The sequence below is a fragment of the Octodon degus genome, unplaced genomic scaffold (assembly GCF_000260255.1).
Source record: "Octodon degus isolate 3935 unplaced genomic scaffold, OctDeg1.0 scaffold00016, whole genome shotgun sequence".
Taxonomy (NCBI): domain Eukaryota; kingdom Metazoa; phylum Chordata; class Mammalia; order Rodentia; family Octodontidae; genus Octodon; species Octodon degus.
Genome location: NW_004524592.1, coordinates 21,185,188 through 21,207,551, shown reverse-complemented (window position 1 = coordinate 21,207,551; position 22,364 = coordinate 21,185,188). Strand labels below are relative to the sequence as shown.

At 40.2% G+C, this 22,364-nt stretch overlaps 1 protein-coding gene across 5 annotated transcripts in view; it reads left to right on the top strand.

Annotated features, from left to right (window-relative positions):
* The first annotated feature begins 12,811 nt into the window (after positions 1–12,811).
* Sec24b (SEC24 homolog B, COPII coat complex component) overlaps positions 12,812–22,364 on the top strand; it is a 62,054-nt gene continuing 52,501 nt past the window's right edge. For all 5 annotated transcript variants that reach the window (XM_023710036.1, XM_023710035.1, XM_023710033.1 and 2 more), the window contains exon 1: positions 12,812–12,893. In XM_023710036.1, the coding sequence (XP_023565804.1) occupies positions 12,833–12,893 (61 nt within the window). In that variant the 5' untranslated portion in view covers positions 12,812–12,832. The remainder of the gene's footprint in view (positions 12,894–22,364) is intronic.

The window sequence follows — 22,364 nt, the reverse complement described above, 5'->3', positions numbered from 1 at the left end:
GGGCCGGAGGGCGCCCGCGCGGGCTCGGCCGGACCTCACCGCCCGCCGGCGTCCCAGTCTCGGCAGGGCCGCGGCGATCGTGGGGCCCGGCGAGCACGCCCCCGGGGAGACTGAAGTTCGCGCGCAAGTTTGTAGACAAAAGGGTGCGGTTCCGAGTGCCCGGTGAGGGTAGCCGTGACCCTGACCCAATTGGCCCTGCAGGGCTGCGGTTGCCACGGCTCGCGAGTGCAGAGGAGTTTGCTTCTAGAGTGTGAAAGGGACCGGGTGTCACAGCGGGTTTAGAATACCCTAAGAACCGGGTACGGTTGGTGGTTCGCTTTGGTTTGGGTTTGGGGTTTTTGTTTTTTGTTTTTTGTTTGTTTTTTTTTTTTTTTTTTCCTAGTTCCCACTTAAAGAAATAGAAAAACGTGCGGGAGTTGGGTGGCCTTGCTTGTAGGCGAGGCCTCCGTAGGGCAGCAGCCAGTGCTTAGGAGAACTGCTTCCTTGCTAAGGTCTTAAGCTTTGATACGGCTTGCAGCGGTTTCAGCTGGAAAATGAAGACTCTGAGGCACTGGTTTACGATCTTGAGATTTGGAGTGTTTGTGGGTGGGGTGGGGCTGGAGAATTTCCTAGAGATTTAGGATGTCAGGAGAGCCTTGGAAAGTAATTGTTGGATCCAGAAAAATGTCTGTCTTATGCTGATAGGAAAACAAAGATACACTTCTGCTCCTCCAGCGCCTGACCTATTTTGTCCAGTTGTCTGATGAAAACTTAGTACATTTTATCAGCAATACCTTGAGTTCAGTGGCTGATGGCTTTTCATATGTAGGGGCTGTAGTTCCTGCTGAGAACCAGAGGTTGAAATTTTTTTGTAATCCAAAGTGTTGCCCTAACTGTACTAATCCATCGACTCAGCCGTACTCGTCGGTATTACATATTTACTTCCAAAGGTCGGCGTTTACTATAAAGGGATTTGAATGTATTGGTTAGTGTAGTTGTTCTGAATGCATGTAAAAAGTACTGTCTCTGAGCAGTTTCTGTTCTTGTAACCTTAATACAGTTTTTGGGGTTTTTTTAACACAACTTTGCATGTGAAACGAGTAGAACATAGTGATTTAGTAGTAGGCCTCATATATTAGAACCTTACAAAGCCATGCCTAGGAGATTCAAGGACTGTCTTCTCTTGATTTTTTTGAGTATGCATTACCAATCTGAATGGACAATTTTTAAAGTGACAAATATTTACATTAGCCTTAAAAATTTTGTGAACACTCAAAGATGCCAAGATACTTGTTTAGGCAAATTGAATGTTAAATTTGGAAGAAAAAAATCAGTATTTTGATGTCAAATACAGAAAATACTTTCTGTTTTTAATAATTTCTTTCCATTGTAGTTGCTATCATTTTGCTATTTGTTTGCCTACTATTTAGGTCCTTCTCCCTCTTTGACTGGTATTTTGGTGGCATTCAAATTGGTTGTGCCTGGCCTAGAGGATTTGACAGGTTAGGGTAGGAGGTGCCTTTGCGGAAAAAGATTGCCTTCTGAGTAAGTCGAGAAGTGTGCACTTGGCAGGTGTGCTTGGTGCTGTGGAGAAACTGAAAGCCTTCCAGAGCAGCCAGGAGAAAGAAAAAGTGAAGGTGGAGACACTCCCAGGGTAGTTAGGAGAGGCCCAGGTACAGGAAGATTTGTTTTTCTTCTTTTTTTTTGTGGCGGCTCAGCCCACCCTAGGGGTGGGGCAGGCAGAATGTGGTACCAAGGATGGAACCACTGTCCCTAAGCTTGCCTAAGCAGATGCTTTAGACCTCTGAGCTATCTCACTGGTTGAGGATTCAGAAATACACAGCTGGGGTCAGGTTTGGTTTTGTTACTGTAGAAGGGATTACTAGTTTAAATAAGATCAAATCTGTTTCTGTTTCATTTGTTAATTTTGGAAAAAAATTATAAAGATCAGGAACCAATGATTTGAGTTCTAGATTTATTTTTTAACCCTACATAAGCTATTTTGCTTTTTAATAGATCTCTGTGGAATTCCATGTATGGTGAAAAATAGGTCAGAAGTATGAGTATAAAATATTAGAAGACACTGCACACACAGCTCATAGCTGTAATCCCAGAACTCTGGAGGTTGAGGCAGGAGGATTGCCACCAGTTGAGTAGCTTGGGCAACAAAGTGAATTTAAGACCAGCCTGGACTATATAGCAAGAACCTCCCCACTCCCACCTGCCCATCAAAAAAAAACCTCATAAAATCATAGACAACAAAATGAGATTACTTATTTCTTTAGTAAACAGTGTACAGGCCTTTGTATCTGGTTCCTGTCATAGCACTCTTAAACCCTTGGATGGCATTATGAGCTCCTGGATCAAACCTGAGTTTATGCTGATGAGGTGGTTTGGGATACTCAGAGCTAGCCATTGGATGGGACTGATTACCTGAAATTGAGAGTGGGAACTTTCAGTCCCTGGCCACCAGCTCCTGGGGAAGTGGGGTACAGTTGGGCAAAGGAGAGTGAGTTCTGGGGCACCTATTAAACCCTCAGGTGTGATGAGTTGAGGTGCCATGCCAACACGTCCTCCCCATGCCTTGCTCTGTGCCTCAGTTCTGTGGGGCTCTTATCTCCCTCCTTTATAGTAAACTGCTAAACCTGTTTGATCCAGGGAAGAGGCTGGCCGTGCAGAAGTGTAGGTGACAGCCCACAGCTTGTGATTAGCCCCTGAGGTGGGCAGGATGGGCTGAACCCTCACCTGTGGGATCTGATTACGGTAGGCAGGGAGTGGGATTGGACTGAATTAGGCAAATCCATTGGAGAAAAAACTCAACACTTGTTTTTCCACAGGAAATCATAGATAGAGAAGTCCGAAACAGACGAAATGAATAAAATGAGTTAAAATAGAGGTGGAGGTCCTGTGTCTAGTTTTTGGAACACAATCTGAAAAACACCTCCAGTTCCATAATTTTACCAATGAAATCATTGGGAATGCTGTGAGTAGGTACAGTTTTGACTCCTTCCTGTGTAACTTGGAATGAGGGCAGTGTTGTGTCTTTTGTTCATTGCTGTGTAAGCAGGGCCCAAGATAGCACTGGGCAAGTTACAGGCATATATGTACCTGTTAAATGAAGACACTTCATTTCTCTGAATTTCAAGTCTACATCTCTTATTAACAGTCTGGGAAGTTTCCTTTTAGAAACATCCAACACTGGGAAGAGAGGCAGACAACAGTTTTTACTATCATTTTTACTTGTTTTCTATATTTAACTGCTAAAATGCTTTCCCTCACTTACAGAGCCTCGTTTTCTGGAGTTATTTCTGTACTTCAGTTTTTTACTGAGCAGCATAGGGACTTTTGTACCTTTGTCTGTATTAACATTCATCTAACATTAATCTGTTAGTTGAATAATCTTCATCTTTTACTCTCCCTTTTAAGATTCCTTCCAAAGCCAAGTTCGAAGGTTGGATAAAGTAAGGGGCTGATAGTATAGTGAAACAACTCCCAGTTGTTGCCAGTTGATTGACTTGAAAGAAGTATTTAAAAAAAAAAAAAAAATTGGGGGAGAGAAGTACAGCCAAATTTAATAGTACACTCCTGCTTTTTTTATTTCACTCTTAGGCAACAAATAGTATTTAGTTTCAAATGAGAATACATTTTCCTGCTTTCATGTGTCCTTTCCAAGAATGATAGCACTGGCAGTTTTGTTATTTTTAAATGCCAAAATGCAAGCAAGATGGAAGAGAATGGGAACTTATTTACTAGAATTCACCATGAAAGGTATAAGCAGTCCTGTGTTTCACACTGCAGTGCTCTTTGGGCCGTCAGTCACAGGAGATCTTTCCACTTAAGAGAACACACGCAGCATTTACCAGGGCCCTAGGCTCCCTAGTGTGTCTAAAGTGAGTTCCTTTTCACCTGAGCAGCGTGTGTCTAAGATTTCTAATCTTCCTGGTGGCAGACTAGAAATAGAAGCCTCAGGTCTTCTCTTGAGGATGATAGCCCCATGGTATTGGTGTTGCTGTCTGTACACTTGGTTTCCTTTGAAGGTGGCTAATAGACACTTCAAAAATCTTAATGCAGTACTCCATGGGTTTTTTTTCTATTATTACATATGTTGCTTTAGTTACTGGTGGTGTCTTTTCACCCCCACCCTCAAGTTTCTGAAATTACAGCAGTAACAGTTTTCATACTAAGACATTGAAATGGAACAGATTTGGAGCTGGTATTCAGTGGACTTCCCTAGAAGTGAGGCATGTATGTGTTCAGCAGTGTTGTTTGTTTCTGTTCAGCTGTAACCATGCTGAACAGTTGTCCAGGTGTGTACTACTGAGGGTAGCAGGCTTTGGTTCTGCCCGTTTACCCCCAGTACTGGAGATCAAACCCAGAACACTCATTGAGATAAATCCCTTATCCAGCACCTATTTTTAAAAAAATCTTTTTAACTTATGCTACTGAGGATTGAACTCAGGGCCTTTGTTCTGAGCTTTGCAGACCCCCCCCCCACACACACACTCACACACATCCCTTTTTTCATTTTGAGACAGGTTCTCATTAAGTTGCTGAATTGCCCAAGCTGGGCTTAAATTTATGATCCTCCTGTCTCAGCCCCCCAGAATGCTGGGATTATGGGTGTGTACCACCATTTGCAGCTTGATTCAGCTGAAATTTTTGTGGAAAAATCTAGTGTAACTTTACTGAGTTTAGGGCAGTGGTGGCAAACCTTTTAGTGCTGTCAGTAGTACAAACAGCGCATTGCAGCATGTGTGACAAAGGTTGACCACCACTGGCTCAGGACGTGGTGATAACCTACCTTGTAGATTATTGGGAAGACTGCATTAATGACAGTACTATCTTTAAACTACCAAGTCCTAGTAGGTACCAAGCAGTGAGAGTTCCCTTTATGCTATTTCCTTCACAATACCAAGTTATAAAAATCTTTGAATGGCAGTTTGTTTGTTGGCTTGCTTGATTGTTTTTGAGACAGGATCTCACTGTGCAGTTCAGGCTGGCCTTGAGCTCACTATGGAGTCTAGCCTGGCCTTGGACTCGTGGATTCTTCTACCTCGTTGCACAGCAGATTCTTCATCTTATTCCCAGTGGCAGCATGCATTCAGCACTAGGTTGAATGTGTGAACTTGGCTTCATATTTCCATTGCTTTCAAGAACTGGCCACTTGCACAAATGTACCACTTTATTGTATTTAAGACTCAGTCACTGCTTGGCCTTTTAAAATTTTTCTTCTACTTTCTAGCCCTCCTTCACACAAATCATCTTGGGAAATTTCTACTAGTATCCATCTCTGCTAAGAGCTGGTGATCTTCCAGAAAGGACGTTTTAATTGACTTCAGGTTTACTAAGATTGTGTCCTGAAAGCTACTGTTGGCACACACAGGGAACACATGAAAAAGCAGAGAGGGCCTGGCCAGACCCTAACATGTTTGTAGTAGGGGGAGCTTGGGATGGGGCCAGGTGTATCCACATGATGCATGGTCTGAATGGTCAGGTAAGAACATATGGAGGAAAGACAAGGAAGTTTAAAAACATACCTGGTGAGGTGGAAAGGTACTCAGCACAGCAATGAGGATGGGTTTTTGGAAGTTAGTGGGGCTGTTGGTGGAGATCCTTGGAAACTACTCTGAGTGCTTCAGACTTAGTTTGAACTGAAGAGGAGCCTTGGGAGTGTCTGAAGAACCTCCTTGCCTGCATTATGGAATAGAGGTACGGATGTGGAATAAAGGGAGGTCAGCGAGCTTTGAAATTTTCCAACAAAACCATATATCATGTGCCCTAAAGAAATTCACTTAAAGAAGTCCTATAGTTTTTTTCTTTTGTTTTTTGACTGTGGCTAGATGTTCCATATTGTAAATTTTGATTTTCGTGTCAAATAAGTGTAGAGCAGGAGTAAAATTAATTTATCTATCCTCTTAAAGGAGATTATGGCACTGGGGCAGATGTACCCTTGTGGCAGATTTTGTGATTACTTGGTCTGGCTAAGGAAAGCATCAGTTGTTTTAGAAAACCAGCACTGATGGGTGTGGTGACTCAAACCTGTAGTGCCAGCACTCTATACAGGCTGAGGTGGAGGAAAAGTCAAGCTCGACCTGGGTAGTTTAGCAGTGTAGGGAGATCCTGTCTTAAGTAAAGAAGGGCTAAGGTCATGGTCTAGTGCAAAGGCCCAGGAACAGTCTCTAGTATGGGGGTTTGTGAGTTGTGTATAGCTGATACTTGACAGTATTGGACTGACTTGCTCTGCACTCTCATTGAAAAGATGCATAGACTATTAAAATTATTTCATTTTTCAGCTCAGTACAGAAAGAACTGTAACATGTTAATATTGTTTTCTTTTTTATTTGACATAATTTACTTGAAGCCAGGATTGTAAAATCTTTCAAGAGATTATGTATGCTGTGAATTTTTAAAGTTTTTAAAGTTTTTTTATGTATTTGGTTGTTGCAGGGTCTCACTGCACAGCTCCTGCTTTCATCCTCCCCAGTGCTGGGATTACTGGTGTGTGTCACTACACCTGGACTCTGGCCAGATCAGCCTGCCCTGGGGGCGGGGATGGGATGGCATGGCATGTGGTACAGGGATCGAACCATGGTCCCTGCCCTTAGCTAAGCTTGCCTAAATTGGTGCTTTAGTCCCTGAGCTATATTGCCAGCCCCTTAATGATTATTTTTATAAAGCACTCTTCAGTGAGTAAAATAAATGATTTCAGTGAGTCTAATTCTGAAAATTGATTACACCTTAGATTAGTGGAGATTTTAAATTGCTTTTTGTGAGGTAGGAGTCATGATGTGGTTGTGTGTGTGTGTTTTTTGTTGTTGTTTTTGCGGTACTGGGTATCAAACTCCGGACCTTGCTCTTACTAGGCAGGTGCTTATGCTGCTGAGCTATCTCCCTGCCCCTGTGATGCTGTTGTGAAAACCTACCCTTGACACCTGATGCCTGGGCTGAATGGCTGCCCCCAGAGATCATGTCCAGATCCCCCATGAACTAGGACCCCAAGCAGGGGAGATGATCCTGAGTCTGGACTGGCTTCTGGAACCACAGTAGTCGTTACTGTCATGGGAGAGGAAGGAGGAGTCAGCTGAGGGTATCGGATGGCAGAGGTTGGTGGATGACTGCAGCCGCAAGCCAAGGTGCACAAGTGGCCCTTGAAGCTGAGGCAGGCAGGGCAGGGATCAGGCTTCTCACTGACTTGTAGAGGAGCCAGCCCCCAGGGAGGCTCATTTTGGATCTCGGCCCTCCAAAGCTAAGAGAATAAATCTGTGTTGTTTGAAACCACTAGATTTGTTGCAGTTTGTTACAGTAGTAGGAAACATGTGGTACTTAATAAATTTTTAACTATAGTATCAAAACTTAAGTTTTAATAAAATACAATAATTTTCTTTGGTGTAAATGTTATTTTTGAGCTACTGTAAAATATAAAATGCCAAAATAGACAGCTATACATTTATTTTTATGTTACTGTATAAATTATTTTACATAATTGAAACTCAGGTTTCCTATTTTATCTCCCTAAGGATCTGTTAATACATTGTGAAAAGTGTTAGCTATTTATTAGGCTTCATAACTGATTTATTAAGCTTCAGAATTTTCAAGTTTCCATGAACCAGGCACCAATCCATGGGGCTAAAGTAAAGCTAAGAGCAAAGTAGATTTCCTTCGCTTAACAGAGTTTGCAATAGGATGATCCAACACCTATGTGCAGAGTTCCATCGTAGAGGTTGGGATCTTGTGGAAGCAGTAGTAGACTTACATTTCCTGAGTGTTATAACATGCTTCTCTGAAGAATGAGGTAAGCGTTGGGTGAAGGGGAAGAGGAAATTTTGGAAATCTCCATGTAGAGGTTAGAGCCCCTGTGAGGATTCACACATAAGGAAGCATAGCCCTGAATGCGTGTGGAGTGCTGATTTGCAGTCTTTGTAAAGCTTGTGCTGGGTATTAACCCATGCTCCCTGCATGCCAGGCAGATGTTTGTTTTGAAGAAGGTCCAGGTTGCCCCAGCTGACCTGAAACGTGCCTTCCTCCTGCCTCAGTCTCCTAAGGAACTGAGATTATAGGCATGTGCCACACTTGGCGGCTTAGTTGTTTTGTCACACTGAGCCACTTCAGTGGTATTCTTGAAAGAAACTTTGAGCACATGTATTACAGTATTAAACTAGTGGCTGAAGGCAGCCAACATTTGTTATCCACGGGTAAGAAGTCCAGCTACCTGGGCTGAAGGCAGGGGACCTGCAGCTGCCCTGGGAGGTGCAGCTTTGCCTTCCTCGCCTTCCAAGGCTGCCTGCATCCTTGGCTCCTGTCAGATCTCCTGTGCTATCTTCTGAGGTTCTGCTGGGCTGATGTCTCCCACTTGCTCCCTCCTGCCACTCCTTTCTACTTTAAGGGCCTTTGTGATTGTGTCGGGCCCACCTGGGCCATCAAGGATAAGCTTTTCTCTTTGTATATTTTCCTCACTTGTATTTTTGTTTATTTTTGTGTTATTTGAGATTGAACCCAGAGCCTTAATATTGAACCACTTCCTTAACCCCCGCCCCTCCAGTTTCTTTAGCTTGCCCCAGTTGGTCTTGAACTTGTGACCCTCCTGCCACAGTCTCCAACATTGTTGGACTTAAGTGCCTGGGGTATCATGCTTAGATCTATGTTAAGGTCAGTTAATTAAAAACATTAATGACATCTTTATCTAGAACCTTAATCCACCTTCGCTATGTAATTTTACATCCAGATTCTAGAGATTAGGGTGTGGACATTGTTTTATGGGTGTGTTAATGAATGCAAAGTTTCCGAGTAGCAAAAGGAACCATTTAAAAGCTTTAAATAAGAAGTTAAGGGACGAGGGAGATGGCTCAGTGGAATAAGCACTTGTGTGGCAAGTGCAAAGGCCTGAGTTCAATCCCCGGTTCCGCAAAAAAAAAAAAAAAAAAGTTAAGATCATGCTGATACACTGTCACTTGTGTAATTTGAGCACTTGGAATACTAAGGCAGGAGGATTGCTGCAAGTTTGAGGCCAGCCTGAACAGCACAGCAAGAAATTTTTAAAAAAGCAACCAAAATAATGATCGGATTTGCTTTTTAGGAAAATTACTTTGCCTTTCTTTGGTGTAATCATTTGTCTAAAACATACACTCACTTTATGAGGTCATTTCCAGCTGAGATTTATTTTTCTAGTTAATGCTTAAAAACTTTATTTTGCAACAATTTTAGATTTATGGAAATCTTACAAAGATGCAGAAATTGCAGTCACTTTTATTCAAGTTTAAAGATAACTAACAAAACCAGAAAATTAGTACAACTAACTAAATCACAAATTTGTCTTTGAATTTACCAGGCTTTCCACTAAAAAAGCAATTATTACTGTAGAATTCTAATGGTTATTTTTCTTTTACTCCTGCATTACTAATTTCTATTAGTCCCATTTTAAACTTTATGACTGTATTATCAGTCATTGTATGGCTGTATTATGAACTCACAAATACCTCTTTTATTTTCTGGATTATTCCCAGTGCTGTTGTTTATCTCTTGTTCCCATTATTCTCGCTTTGGCCATTGGGAACTCTGTGGGTTGCTTCCTTTGTCCATTTCCCCCATCTTTTTATTTTCTGAGCATTCATGTCATTCTGTAAATAAAGGAATTTTATTTCTCCTATCCAGTCTGGGCTACTTCTCTCTTTCTTCTAGGTTACAGAATGTCCTGTGCATTGTTGAACAGGAATGGTGACAGAGAGCATCTTGCTTCCTAAGTTAAGAAATCTTGTGTTCCTTAGCATTAAGTATATCTGCTGTAACTGACTAGTAGATACTTCTTTCATTAAGAAAGATTCTTTCTAGATTGCAGCACATTGAGCTCCATAGAGACAGTGCCGGGGCAAGTGAGAGCCGGATGGGCCCTGGGCGACTCTGTACCTCGCTGAAGAAAACAAGTAAACATGGGCAGAGGAGATCCTAAGAAGCTGAGAGGCAAGATGTCATCATATGCATTCTTTGTGCAAATTTGCCAAGAGGAGCACAAGAAGAAGCACCCAGATGCTTCCGTTAAATTCTCAGAGTTTTCTAAGAAGTGCTCAGAGAGGTGGAAGACCATGTCTGCTAAAGAAAAAGGAAAATTTGAAGATATGGCAAAGGCGGACAAGGCTCGTTATGAAAGAGAAATGAAAACTTATATTCCTCCTAAAGGAGAAACAAAAAAGTTCAAAGATCCCAATGCTTCCAAGAGGCCTCCTTCGGCTTTCTTCTTGTTCTGTTCTGAGTGTCGCCCAAAAATCAAAGGAGAACATCCTGGGCTCTCCATCGGTGATGTTGCAAAGAAACTTGGAGAAATGTGGAATAATACTGCAGCAGATGATAAGCAGCCCTATGAGAAGAAGGCTGCTAAGCTGAAGGAGAAGTATGAAAAGGACATCGCTGCCTACCGGGCTAAAGGAAAACCTGATACAGCAAAAAAGGGAGTCGTGAAGGCTGAAAAAAGCAAGAAAAAGAAGCAAGAGGAGGAGGAGGAAGATGAGGATGAAGAGGAAGAAGATGAAGAAGAGGATGAGGAGGATGAAGAGGATGATGATGAATAAGTTGGTTCTAGCGCAATTTTTTTTCTTGTCTCTAAAGCATTTAACTCCCCTGTACACAACTCACTCCTTTTGAAGAAAAAAAAATTGAAATGTAAGGCTGTGTAAGATTTGTTTTTAAACTGTACAGTGTCTTTTTTTTTGTATAGTTAACACTCTACCGAATGTGTCTTTAGATAGCCCTGTCCTGGTGGTATTTTCAGTAGCCACTAACCTTGCCTGGTACAGTATGGGGGTTGTAAATTGGCATGGAAATTTAAAGCAGGTTCTTGTTGGTGCACAGCACAAATTAGTTACATATGGGGATGGTAGTTTTTATCTTCAGTTGTCTCTGATGCAGCTTATACGAAATAATTGTTGTTCTGTTAACTGAATACCACTCTGCAATTGCAAAAAAAGTTGCAACTGTTTTGTTGATATTCTGAATGCTTCTAAGTAAATACAATTTTTTTTATTAGTATTGTTGTCCTTTTCATAGGTCTGAAACTTCTTGAAAGGAAGCTAGTCTTTTGCTTTTGCCCATTTTTGAATCACATGAATTATTAGTGTTTATCTTTTCATATAGTTAGTGGATGCCAAGCTTCTGTCTACACGCCCTGCATACCGCGATGGGGTAATAAAAGTCAAATTGAGAACATTTTCATCCATAAAACTCTAAACTCACTTATTAATAAAGTTCACATAGCCCTTTTAAAGAGTAATTTTCTTCATAGATAGCATGAGATTATTAGAATCAAGCAATCTGAAAGTCTGTCCTTGAAGGACTGATAGAAAAAAAATAATGTTCTGATCTTTACATGAGGACTCTTAACTCCCATTACCATGTAATGGCAGTTATATTGTGCAGTTCCAACATTAAAGGAGGCCCAGGAACATATCCCCAAAAGCGTGAGCTTAAAATACAGGACTCCCATTTTTGGTTAGCAATCACAGTGAAGGCAGCAAAAGTGCTGGTGTGTATGCCTTTACCCATTTATCTAAATATGGACTGCTCAGGAAACTTGACTCGTAAAAGTTTTAAAGTTAGGCCACAAATTAGAAAAGGATAGATTTTCTATATTAGGGTCTCCCATTTAGAAGAAAAGTTTCACATCTTAAGTATGGATTACCCAATTTATTTGCGTTTTCCTCTACAAAACTATTAGAGTCATGTTTGTCTGCTTAGCAGTTTAAGGAAAAATTCGGCTATTTTGTGGGCTTTGAGATTATCACTCTTAAAGTGCCAGTGTTTTAAAATAGGGTTCTTGTGATTTTACACGCTTTTGTGATGGATTGCTGTTTTGTTATATAATTTTAACTTGGATTCTTTCCATTTGCATTTGTTTATGTAATTTCAGGAGGAGTACTGAACATCTGAGTCCTGGATGATACTAATAAACTAATTGCAAAGGTTTTAAATATCAAAAAAAAAAAAAAAAGAAAGATTCTTTCTAGAGGCCGAGGTTTATCTCAGTGGCAAAGAGCACTTGCCTGGAATATGTGAGGCTTTGTGAGGGATGCTGAGCACTGCCCAAAAAACACATATTTATAAAGTTTCCTTTTGTTTACAGCTTTTGAGTTTATTATTTTTTATTATGAATATTGGCCACGTGTGGTGTGTGCACACCTTGAGAGAGTGAGACACTTGGGAGGTTGAAGCAGGAGGATCACTGTGAATTCAAGGCTAGCCTGAACTGCATAGTGAGACCCTGTCTCAAAACTCAAAAAAAAGAAAAGGAGTGAATATTGAGCTTTATCTAATTCATGTTCTGTCTGTTGAAGTGATTATGTAGGATATTTTTGTCTGTGAGTATAATGAGTTACACTAAATGTTAAAGTGGTACCTTGTATGTCTGGTATGAAATGGTTTGGTGATGATATATTTTATGTTTTATATTCTATGTGCAGATTTTTTCCCCCACAAAACAGCTTGTAGCTGCTAAGTTAAATAATGCTTATCAGGATAACCTTTGTACTTCAGTGTGCAATAAAAGTGCTTTATGAGTATCCCCATTCTCAACACAGAGACTAGTTAAAAATCTACTTAATGATTGAGTTTAAAGAAAAGACTTCTTACAGATTTTATAGGCCATCCTTACGCAAAACTGGCTTTTTATCTCTGAGTGCATGGTAGGATGAAAATGGAAATTACTAGTATTGCTTGGAGCTCTAGTCAGCTTGTACAGCAGACTAGCATCATGGCTCTTATACTGTTCTATTAGTAAGGAAGGCAGATGTTGTCATCTCAGTGCTGTTGTTAACAGGACAGTAACTCCTGGTCTGCTAGACGTGCCAGTTCACATCTCTGGAGCCAAAGAATGGAAGAGCAGGGAAGTTGTATTGAGAGAAAGCTCCTAAGAGCCAAGAGAGGTCCTGGAGGTGAGTTGCCACTGATGCTCTTTGAATAGGGGAGTTTTACACAGCACAGTCACATCAAAGCTTATCTTGAGGCCAGGTATAATCAACTGGGAGAATAAGTGCAATCACTTAGCTAATATTGACCTAATAGAAGATAGGGCAGGTAGCCAGGGTACACAAGGTGGAGAACAGGCTTTTGTGGAAGGGGAGGATGAGGGTCATCTCTGCATGTTCACTATGTTGTTCAGGGTTATAGGACTCAGCGGTGCTAGTTGTAGGCAGCTTTGACTGTTTATCTCTGGGAAGGCTGCAGGTCTATCCATTTGTGTCTCCATCTTGAGGGCTCCAGCACCTCAGCCCTTGACTGTAGGCCTGGTTTGCCTCATCACTGCTCTGACTCTGTCTTCAGCCTGGTTGCTAACTTATCAATCTCTACCTGACTTAGCTGTCTGCAGTATCATTAGGAAAAGACATTCTATCTGTGGATTCTGTGTTTAAGTGACTTTCTTTCCAATGTACGTTAGTTATTGCTGGCTTTGTCAACCAGCCAGCTCAGCCATGGAATGTATGTTCATTTGTATCCTGCAATTTTATTAAATTTATCATTTCTGACAGATGTTTGGTGGAATCCTTAGGGTTTTTTCTGTATATAAAGCTACGTTGTGTGCAAGCAGCGATAATGTGCCCTCCTTTCTTATTTAGATACCCTTTATTTCTTTCTCTTTCCCTATTGGTCTGGCTGAGCTGGATGATGGTACACATGTGTAATCCAATCCAGTTTGGGAGGCTAAGGCAGCTCAAGTTCAGTGACAGTCTGGGCCAGGTAAGGAGACTCATCTCAAAATGAAATTTTTGAATAAGGAGCTCAGAATGGAGACAATTGGTAGAAAGCTTGCCTATCATGTATAGGCCCTAGATTCCACCCCCATACCAAAAATGGGAAAAAGAAAAGAAAATCATTTGGCTATCAGCCAGAGTTTTTCTATTCTAGTCATTGATCTGTGGCTGTTTTCCTGTGGTCATGCTATTTTTTGAGAGTAGTTATATAGGTGTTGTAGTGCCTCTGGCTTTGTTCTCTTTGCTCAGGATTGTTTTGGGTATTTGAAGTCTTTTTGATTTCTGGTAGGGTTTTTTTGTTTGTTTGTTTTTTGTTTTTTGTTTTGTTGTTGTTTGTTTTTTGGGTTTTTGGTAATGACAATCAACTTAGGACATTGTGCTTCCCAGGCAGGCGCTTAAACCAGTGAGCTAACTCCCCAGCCCCTGTTCAGGTTTTTAGAGGTTTTGGGGTTTTTTTGCTTTGTTTTGTTTTTTCTATTTATGTAAAGAATGTCATTGATATTTTGATAGGAATTGCATTGAGTCTGTAGACTACTTTAGGCAGTACAGAGATTTTAACAGTATTCTCACTTATGAATATGGTGCATTCTTTCTATCTGAGGGGTGAGATGGGATCATTTTGCAATTTTTTCATCAGAGTTTTTTTTTTTCAAAGTTTTATTGATAAACAGATAGCAATGAGACAGTTTCAAATCAAATTGGAAGTACAGTTTCAACAAATAATACACTGCATATATTCTTCTTAGTGGTTAATTGCTGTACAAGATGCGGACTTGTGATCCTATTTACAAACACCATTAGAACAAATCATTCTATTCATTAAGAGAATGCAACTATATATCTATCCCAGCCACTTTGAATGCACAGATACAAAATGGACATTCATAGGTATACCCCATTTTTTCTAAGTTCCGTTATTGAATATTATAGGTGTGTAAACTCAGCAAAATATTCTAAAAGAGTCCAGTAGCCCATAATAGCATTGGGTCTTCTGTTTAACTGGCAATGTCAGAAATTATTGACCTGAGTCCCCCACAGCTCAACTTAGCAGCATGACTTTATTTCTTATATTTCATCTTCATACTTTTCTACTGGATGGTTAAGACCAAGGTAAAGCAGGACCTATGCAACAAGAGTTGTAGCTTTTTGGTCTGAGAAGGTCAGTGAAATGCCCTCAGGATTTATCCTGAGATCCTGTACCTCAGATTTTCATCAGAGTTTTTACAATTATTGTACAGATCACTCACTGCCTTGGATTAAAATTTTCATAGATATTTTTAATTTTTATAGATCTTATGAATGAAATTGCTGACTTGATTACCCTCTAAATAGTTTCACTATAGATAAATAAAAATGCTGATTTTTGTGTGTTCATTTGTATCCTGCAACTTTACCAAGTTTATCATTTCTGACAGTTGTTTGGTGTAATCGTTAGGGTTTTTTTCTATATATAAAGTTATGTTGTCGCAAGCAAGGAGAATGTGGCCTCCTTGTTATTTAGATGCGAGTGGTGAAAGTACACATTTGTTTTCTTCCCCATCTTGGCGGAAAAGATTTGGTTTGAATACATTTTCCTTTCCTCTTTTGGACAAATATGTGATGATTGCTGTGGTTTACCAGCTTCTACTCTTGGTCTGCTTTGGTTATGGTGCCTGGCTTCCCTTTTGCTGGCATCCTGGAGTTGCTTTTGTGCCTCAGTTCAGCTGTCAACTGGGCCTGGCATGCTTGTGCCAGCTGTCCTTAACTGATAGGAGGTTACATTTGGGTAAGTAGAATGAATAAATGCAGAGATTTAACTACACATTTATTTTTCGTAGTAATAGGTGGTTTCATGTTTAAAAGAATTGAAGACAACCTAAGTGAGCCAGCGATAATTTATTAAAATAAATCAGATCTATAGAATAGAATAGAATAGAATAGAATAGAATAGAATAGAATAGAATTGTATTCATACTATATGGTATAGGGCCCTGGATTAAAATGATGCTGGAAAGATACTGGGATCATAATAGATAAAAAAAAAATTCATGCAAAAATGTATCCCTTTTTTCTTTACTAAATTAGGCATATATATGCTAAAATAAAATTATTTAGCTGGGCTCAAGAATTTTTTTTTTCTTTAATGGGCAGAATAGATTTATTGAGATAAAGAAAGCTCCTATCCGAGAGAGGAACAGGAGGAGGGCCTGAGCAGGTTGTCCCTGCAAGAATGTTAATAACATTTATCTCAGGTATAAATATTATGGATGAATTTATTATTTTCTGTACCCTTTTTTAAAAGGTGCAAAAAATGTGTATTTAGCCCCCTGGACTCAGTTTAGATTGTCCTTGTTTGTTTGTTTGTTTATTTATTTATTTATTTATTTGGCACTGAGGACTGAGCCCAGGACCTTCTCTTTTTTTTGGTGATTAAACTCAGAACCTTGTGCTTGCCAGGTGAACGCTTATGCTGCTGAGCTATCTCCCCTACCCAGGACCTACTCCCTGAGCTACATCCTTACCTGTGTTTATTCTTTTAGCCAGGATCTCCATAAGTCATTAAATTGCTGAGGCTGTGCTCAAACTTGTGATCCTCCAACCTCTGCCTCATAGAGGCCTGTGATTGTCTTCCCATACCACCAAATGACCTAGATGATCCTAGTTTTGTTAGCAAAGCCTCATCATTAGGCCCCATTTGAACCAATGCCCTCTTTCCCCATGAGGCCTGATAAGTGTATTTCCCTTAGCCACCTCAGTGTTTGCCACAGCCTGGTTAGCTTTGAGACCCGCATTGAATATACGCAGTTGTCTCATCTGTCAGTGGTCAGGGAACGTAAGGCTAACACAGTACTTGATCTTATTTTTTCTAGGGTGTTTTTCCAGGGGTATGTGGGCACCTCCAGGGCCACACAGTGTCTTGAGCCACTAGAAGGTGGATGACATGCGGATCTCTTTGTGGTTGTGGGCAACTTTTAGCATTGTAGTCTTAGCCATCAGAGCCTTTATTTTGTCCTGGGCATTGAGAAGGGCATACACTTCTCTTTTTAGTGGTAACTTGGTCTGAAAAGCAAATCTGCTAATAATTGCCCCAGGTGATAATAGTATAGGTGATTTTTATTTTATCCTTTTCTGTGCCTTTTTTTAAAATATAGTAACTATGACCCATTTGTAGCAAGAAAAATACTTCTGGCCATTTTTCAAAAATCTACCACATCTTATTAATTTATTTTCTCCTCATAGTCCTTGTCCATGTCCATCTTAGATATAACAGTACCAGTTGTCTTACTAAGTACTTTAGAATCATTCTGAATCCAAAGATCACAATTTAAAAATTATTGCAAAAAAGAACCACCTTCAAATAAGTTAAACAGTGTATACGGAAATGTGCAGCTGGGTGTGGTGGCACATGTATGTCATCACAGCACTCCAGAGGCTGAGGCTTAAAGATTGCCTTGAGTTTGAGGCCAGTCTGGGCTGCATATTAAGACAGTGTCTCAAACCCTTCTCCCAGCGTTGTTGTCATACTATTAGAAAAATCCTTCCTATAATACGATGTTGGGAAGCTATAGAGCATATGTAAGGTAATGGGGGAAATTGAAACGTATGCTCGCAAAGAATGGTAGGAAAAAACTGAGGGCATAGGGGCTGGGGAGATGGCTCAGTAGAATAAGCGCTTCCCTGGCAAGCACAAGGTCTTGAGTTCAATCCCCGATTCCGCAAAAAAAAAGCTGAGGGTAGAACATTCAGTCTGTGAGGAGGCAGAATCATAGACCTGTGCTACAGAACCACTGTACAGCATGGTAGCCTCTAGCTGACATGGTGTTGGCCATAAAAAACTGAAGTGAGAGGTGCTACCAGTGTGCAGTCCACTGTGTGTGTGTGTGGTACTGATTGGTGGGACTCACACTTGTCACAGCAGGCAGTCCTCTGCCACGGAGCTACAACCCAACCCTTTTTATTTTTAGACAGGGTTTTTAGTTTTCTGGGTTTAGCTGGGATTATAGGAATGCTCTACTGTGCTTGTAGAGTGGGTTTTGAAGTAATGGTAGAAAAAATGAAATATCTCAGTAATTTTAGGAATGCTCTATTATAGGAATTATAGGAATGCTCTACTGTGCTTGTAGAGTGGGTTTTGAAGTAATGGTAGAAAAAATGAAATATCTCAGTAATTTTAAAATACTGAATACCTATTAAAATCATATACATTGATCTTGTTTTAATTTTAATTATAGATGCTTCTCCATGGATGATGAGGTTATAGTCCAGGAAATCCATCTTAAATTGAAATATTAAGTAGAAAAAGCCTTTAATACATCTGACCTACAATCCTCATAGCTTAGCCCAACCTACCTTAAATATGCTCAGAACACTCACATTGGGCCACTGTTAAATGAATTAATCTCACCCAAGCCCATAAAACATGAAAAATTGAGTGTTGTGACATAAAATAGTATCAGCTATTTCCTATGTCCAGAAGATACTGGCAACATAGTACAGCACCAGGTGCAGGTGTTCACCAGTCATAGGCTGACCCCTGCTATTCCTCAGCCTTGTGTGAGTCCTCAGCCACCTCTCACAAGCCCAAGAAAACAAGCCCATTTCCGGTGTTTATTCACTGAAGGTGCATGCTCTATCTTCACAATAAAGTAAAAACTCCTAAGTAGGAGACTGTCTGTATCTTCAGATAGTTTTTCATACATTGGAAATACTTAGATTGTGATACTAAGGAATGGTAGGCCTCTATAAATGAGCAGGTGTTCTACCCCACAGTAAATACCGTATGTTTTCTTTGATGAACCAGAAGTAAAAAGCTTTCCTCTAGTGGGTAATTCATTTCTGCTTAATTTTAGCAGATACAACATTTCTGCTATCTTTAGAATAATGATATTTGAGTCATTTGGACATGATAATTATTTCTGTATTATGTAGCATGAATGAGCCAAATCAGTAGATAGTTAAGTGGATTTTTACTTGAATCATTGGTAAATTCTGCCAGGGTCATTTTCTGAGACTGTGTTGAAAGCAAGTAAATGCATTGTGTCATATGATGTATGTAAGTAGGGAAAAGGAGACCATTTCACATATTTTTGTCAATTTAATGGAGGATTCCTAATAACCTCATGGGTTTGAAGTAATTTGTTTCATAAAAGCTGTGATTATATAAAATACCTGTACGAAAAGTAAATTTTAAACCTAGTAAGATAACGTTATGTTAATTTTGGTTTTCTTTCTCTTTTTTATGTATTTGGTACAGAGTCTCACTACATGGCTCTGACTTGCAGTGATTCTCTTGTTTTCAGCCTCCTCAGAACTGGGATTACACCATGCCCAGACTCATTGGCCGGCTCAGGGCTCCCCCGGGGCGGGGCTGGCGCAGCATGTGGGTCCAGGGATCAAACCCTGGTCCCTATGCTTGCCAAAGCAGGCACTTAATCCACTGAGCTGTCTCGCCAGCCCTTGGTTTTCTTAATATTTCTTGGAATTTTAGAAGTGTGGATGTTAGTTGCCCTCCATAGCTGGGTAGTAAATTATGTTTGTGCCGTCTTTAAACCATGTGTATTACACTCCCATGTGTATGGTGCTATCAGTCAGACTATGGTCTCACAACACTGAGGAGAGCTTTATTGGAAATCAGAATAGCTCCTGGGTTTCCAGGTGGATGTCCCGAGTGGGTAGCCACTGAGGCTTTTGATCAGCAGTGTTTTGTACAGCAAAACCACCACATGTGTTCAAAGTGGGTCTAACCATCTTTGACCTGTAGGTTACAGGTCTAGCTGTGTAGCTGATATTTATCCATTAGGGAAGTAAGGCACATAGCAAGGGTACATGGTGAGCATCACCATTTAAATATCTTTAACTTCTAAGCATAGGAGGAACAAAACCTTCCTGGAAAGGGAGTCCAGATTTTCTGTTGCCACTTACTGTCCAGTGCCCATGTGGGCTCTCTGTAGCAGGTGTTGATAATTGCAGTGTAATCTCAAGCTGCTGTTTATCTCTGGGAGGCTGTACGCCTGACTCTTATGTCTCCTCCTTGAGCTCTGGCGCTCCTCAGGTTGGCCTCCAGCTCGTGCTTGGTGTGGCATCTTTTGCACTGGCTTTAAGAATCCAGTCACTGTTACTGCCTATTAACTTCTATCTGACCTAACTGTCTATAATAACCTAATCCAAATTGAAAATTCTACATTATTTAGTAGAAATTGAAAGCCAAGAAATACAAGTGTTATTCCTTGTATTTATGTTTTATATGCAAATATTTTATACATTATTTTGACAAAGAAAAGTTATGTTTCCTTTTTATATAGTTTATGAATATTTTTATTGCTATTCTTCCTTCCTTTAAGGTATGGATGGCATAGTTACTTATTTTCTTCCACTTAATAGGAAAACTAGATCCAAGGGTAATTAAGGCTTCCCCAAAATACAATGAAAAGTATTAGAATTAAGGCTAGAATTTCTCTGTAGAGGTAATAGGCCACTTGCTTGGCGAAAGAAAGCTGGGTTTCTTTGTAGTGACTTGAGCCTGGTGCTTGGGTCCTTTATTTGGATCCCAGCCATGTTACTTGCAGTGTTTGACTTTATTAAAGTTACCTTCTCCACTTTATTTCATTTAAAAGTGTAGATAATATGGCTTACTTTGAGGAACTGAAGGAGTTCAGTGTATGTGAAGATTCAGAACAGTAAATGGTAAATGATGTAATGGCCTTAATATTTATAATAAAATTAATAGTAGTATTGATGTTAATTGTATTGGTACCAATATGGTTAACAAGAAAGATCACTAGAAGCATGTATGCTTTTATAATTTAATAGAAGAATCTACTAGATAGGATTCAAAGATTTATCAGGCATAAAAGGTTTTATTTTACTACACAATAATTAAGAAACAACATCAAAAGATAGCAGAGTCTCATGGTAAACAGTGACTGGAGGGAAAATTTGTAGCCTATATCATAAGGCCAGTCAAGCTTTCTAAGAACACCAAACCATTAAGGAACCACAACCCTCGAGAAAAAGAGAAAGACACCCACAGGGTCTTAGAGGTAGTTACCGCAAACTGAAGCAGCCCCCACTTTTCATATGGACAAAGATTGAAATATTCACATTGAGGAAGATGAGGCATTCTTAAGCATTATTGACAGAAGGATGTAGTGGTAGAACCTTGAAAGATCTTTGGCAGTGGTGAACTTTTAAAGCACAACCTTTTTATATTTCCAGTTCTATTTATAGGTAATTTATCTTACAGGTTGGTTACAGAAGTTAACTTCATACATGTAAATAAACTCACCCACTTAAATATTGATCAAATAAGATTTAATAAATAATGGTCTCTAAAATTAAATCCTCTAGGATTTTTTTTTAATGAGCAGAATATATTTATTGAGGGAAAGAAAGCTCCTGTCCATAAGAGGGACAGGAGGGGGGCCTGAGTGTGTAGTTCCCCAGGAAGCTGTCTTTTCTAGGGACTTGTATAGTGTAAAACCATGGAGGGCTAAAGTAGAGAAAGGGGGAACTCACTTACGTGGATGTGGGGTGGGACAAAACTATGGTCAACTAATGAGATTACAAGCACCATTGCTCAGGTATAATTGATTATGCCCAGGACCAAATGGGGAAACGAGTCACAGAGTAAGCAGGCATGAATACGGGACAGGGTTTTTTCCTGTTGGGGTGTTGGAATACAGGACAGGGTCTCTTCCTGTTGGGGCTTGAGCTAGTGACTCACTTGGATCTTTCCAGGTGATCAGTACCTATTTAGAATATCAATCCCAGGTGTTACTCTTTTAGCATTGGTTTGGCCTTTAGGTTTTTAGGTCTCGTTCACAGCAGGAGCATCCATCCCTCCCACAGTTGTAAGGTATCTTGTCTTTTGTGCTGTCTCTTTTAAGGGCCTGGCCCTGTCTGACTCTATAATATTTCTGTCTAACTTGGCTGTCTGCAATATTCCCCCCTCTGAAGAAGTAACCTGAACTGCTGTGAAGGGAAATAATGGGCGATGACCACTCTGGCTTCTTCAGGCTGAAAGGGGTCGTAGTTGTTGACCAGCAGTCAGGTATATTTTTTAGAGGTTCTATCTAAAGACCCTCAATACATGACAGGCATTTTTCTCTCGGGTAGACGTATAGCTTTGAGTCTGGAGGAGACAAAGCCAAGGAAACAATTAAGTATGCATGGGCCAAATAATCACAACAGGATAATTATGAAGAAGATGAGTTAGAACTTATTGTAAATCTGTTAGCAGATACCTCTTAAATGGGAGGTTTAATTTCATTTTTATCTTTTTGGCCATTGATATTGTCTCAAGGATTTTTTTAAATTAATTAATTAATTTATTTATATTGTGTGTGTGTGTGGCCAGTTCAGCCCACCAGGGGGCAGGGCTGGCTGGCATGTGGTGCTGGGGGATTGAACCGCGGTCCCTGTGCTTTGCTTGCTTAGCTTAGTTTGTTCTAAGTAGGTGCTTTAGACCACGGAGCCTTCTCACCAGCCCTCAAGGATTTTTTTAAAGCATAAGGAAGATACACAGTAATAACACAGAAGGATATGTGGGATAGATTAAGTAGAAAACAAAGCCAGTTGTAGGACTTCATTAGGATTTTGTTTGTGCCAACCTATATACGTTAAGTCTAGAAAGAATACACAAGAAATTAACTGTAGTTGTATCTGGGAAGTAGAATG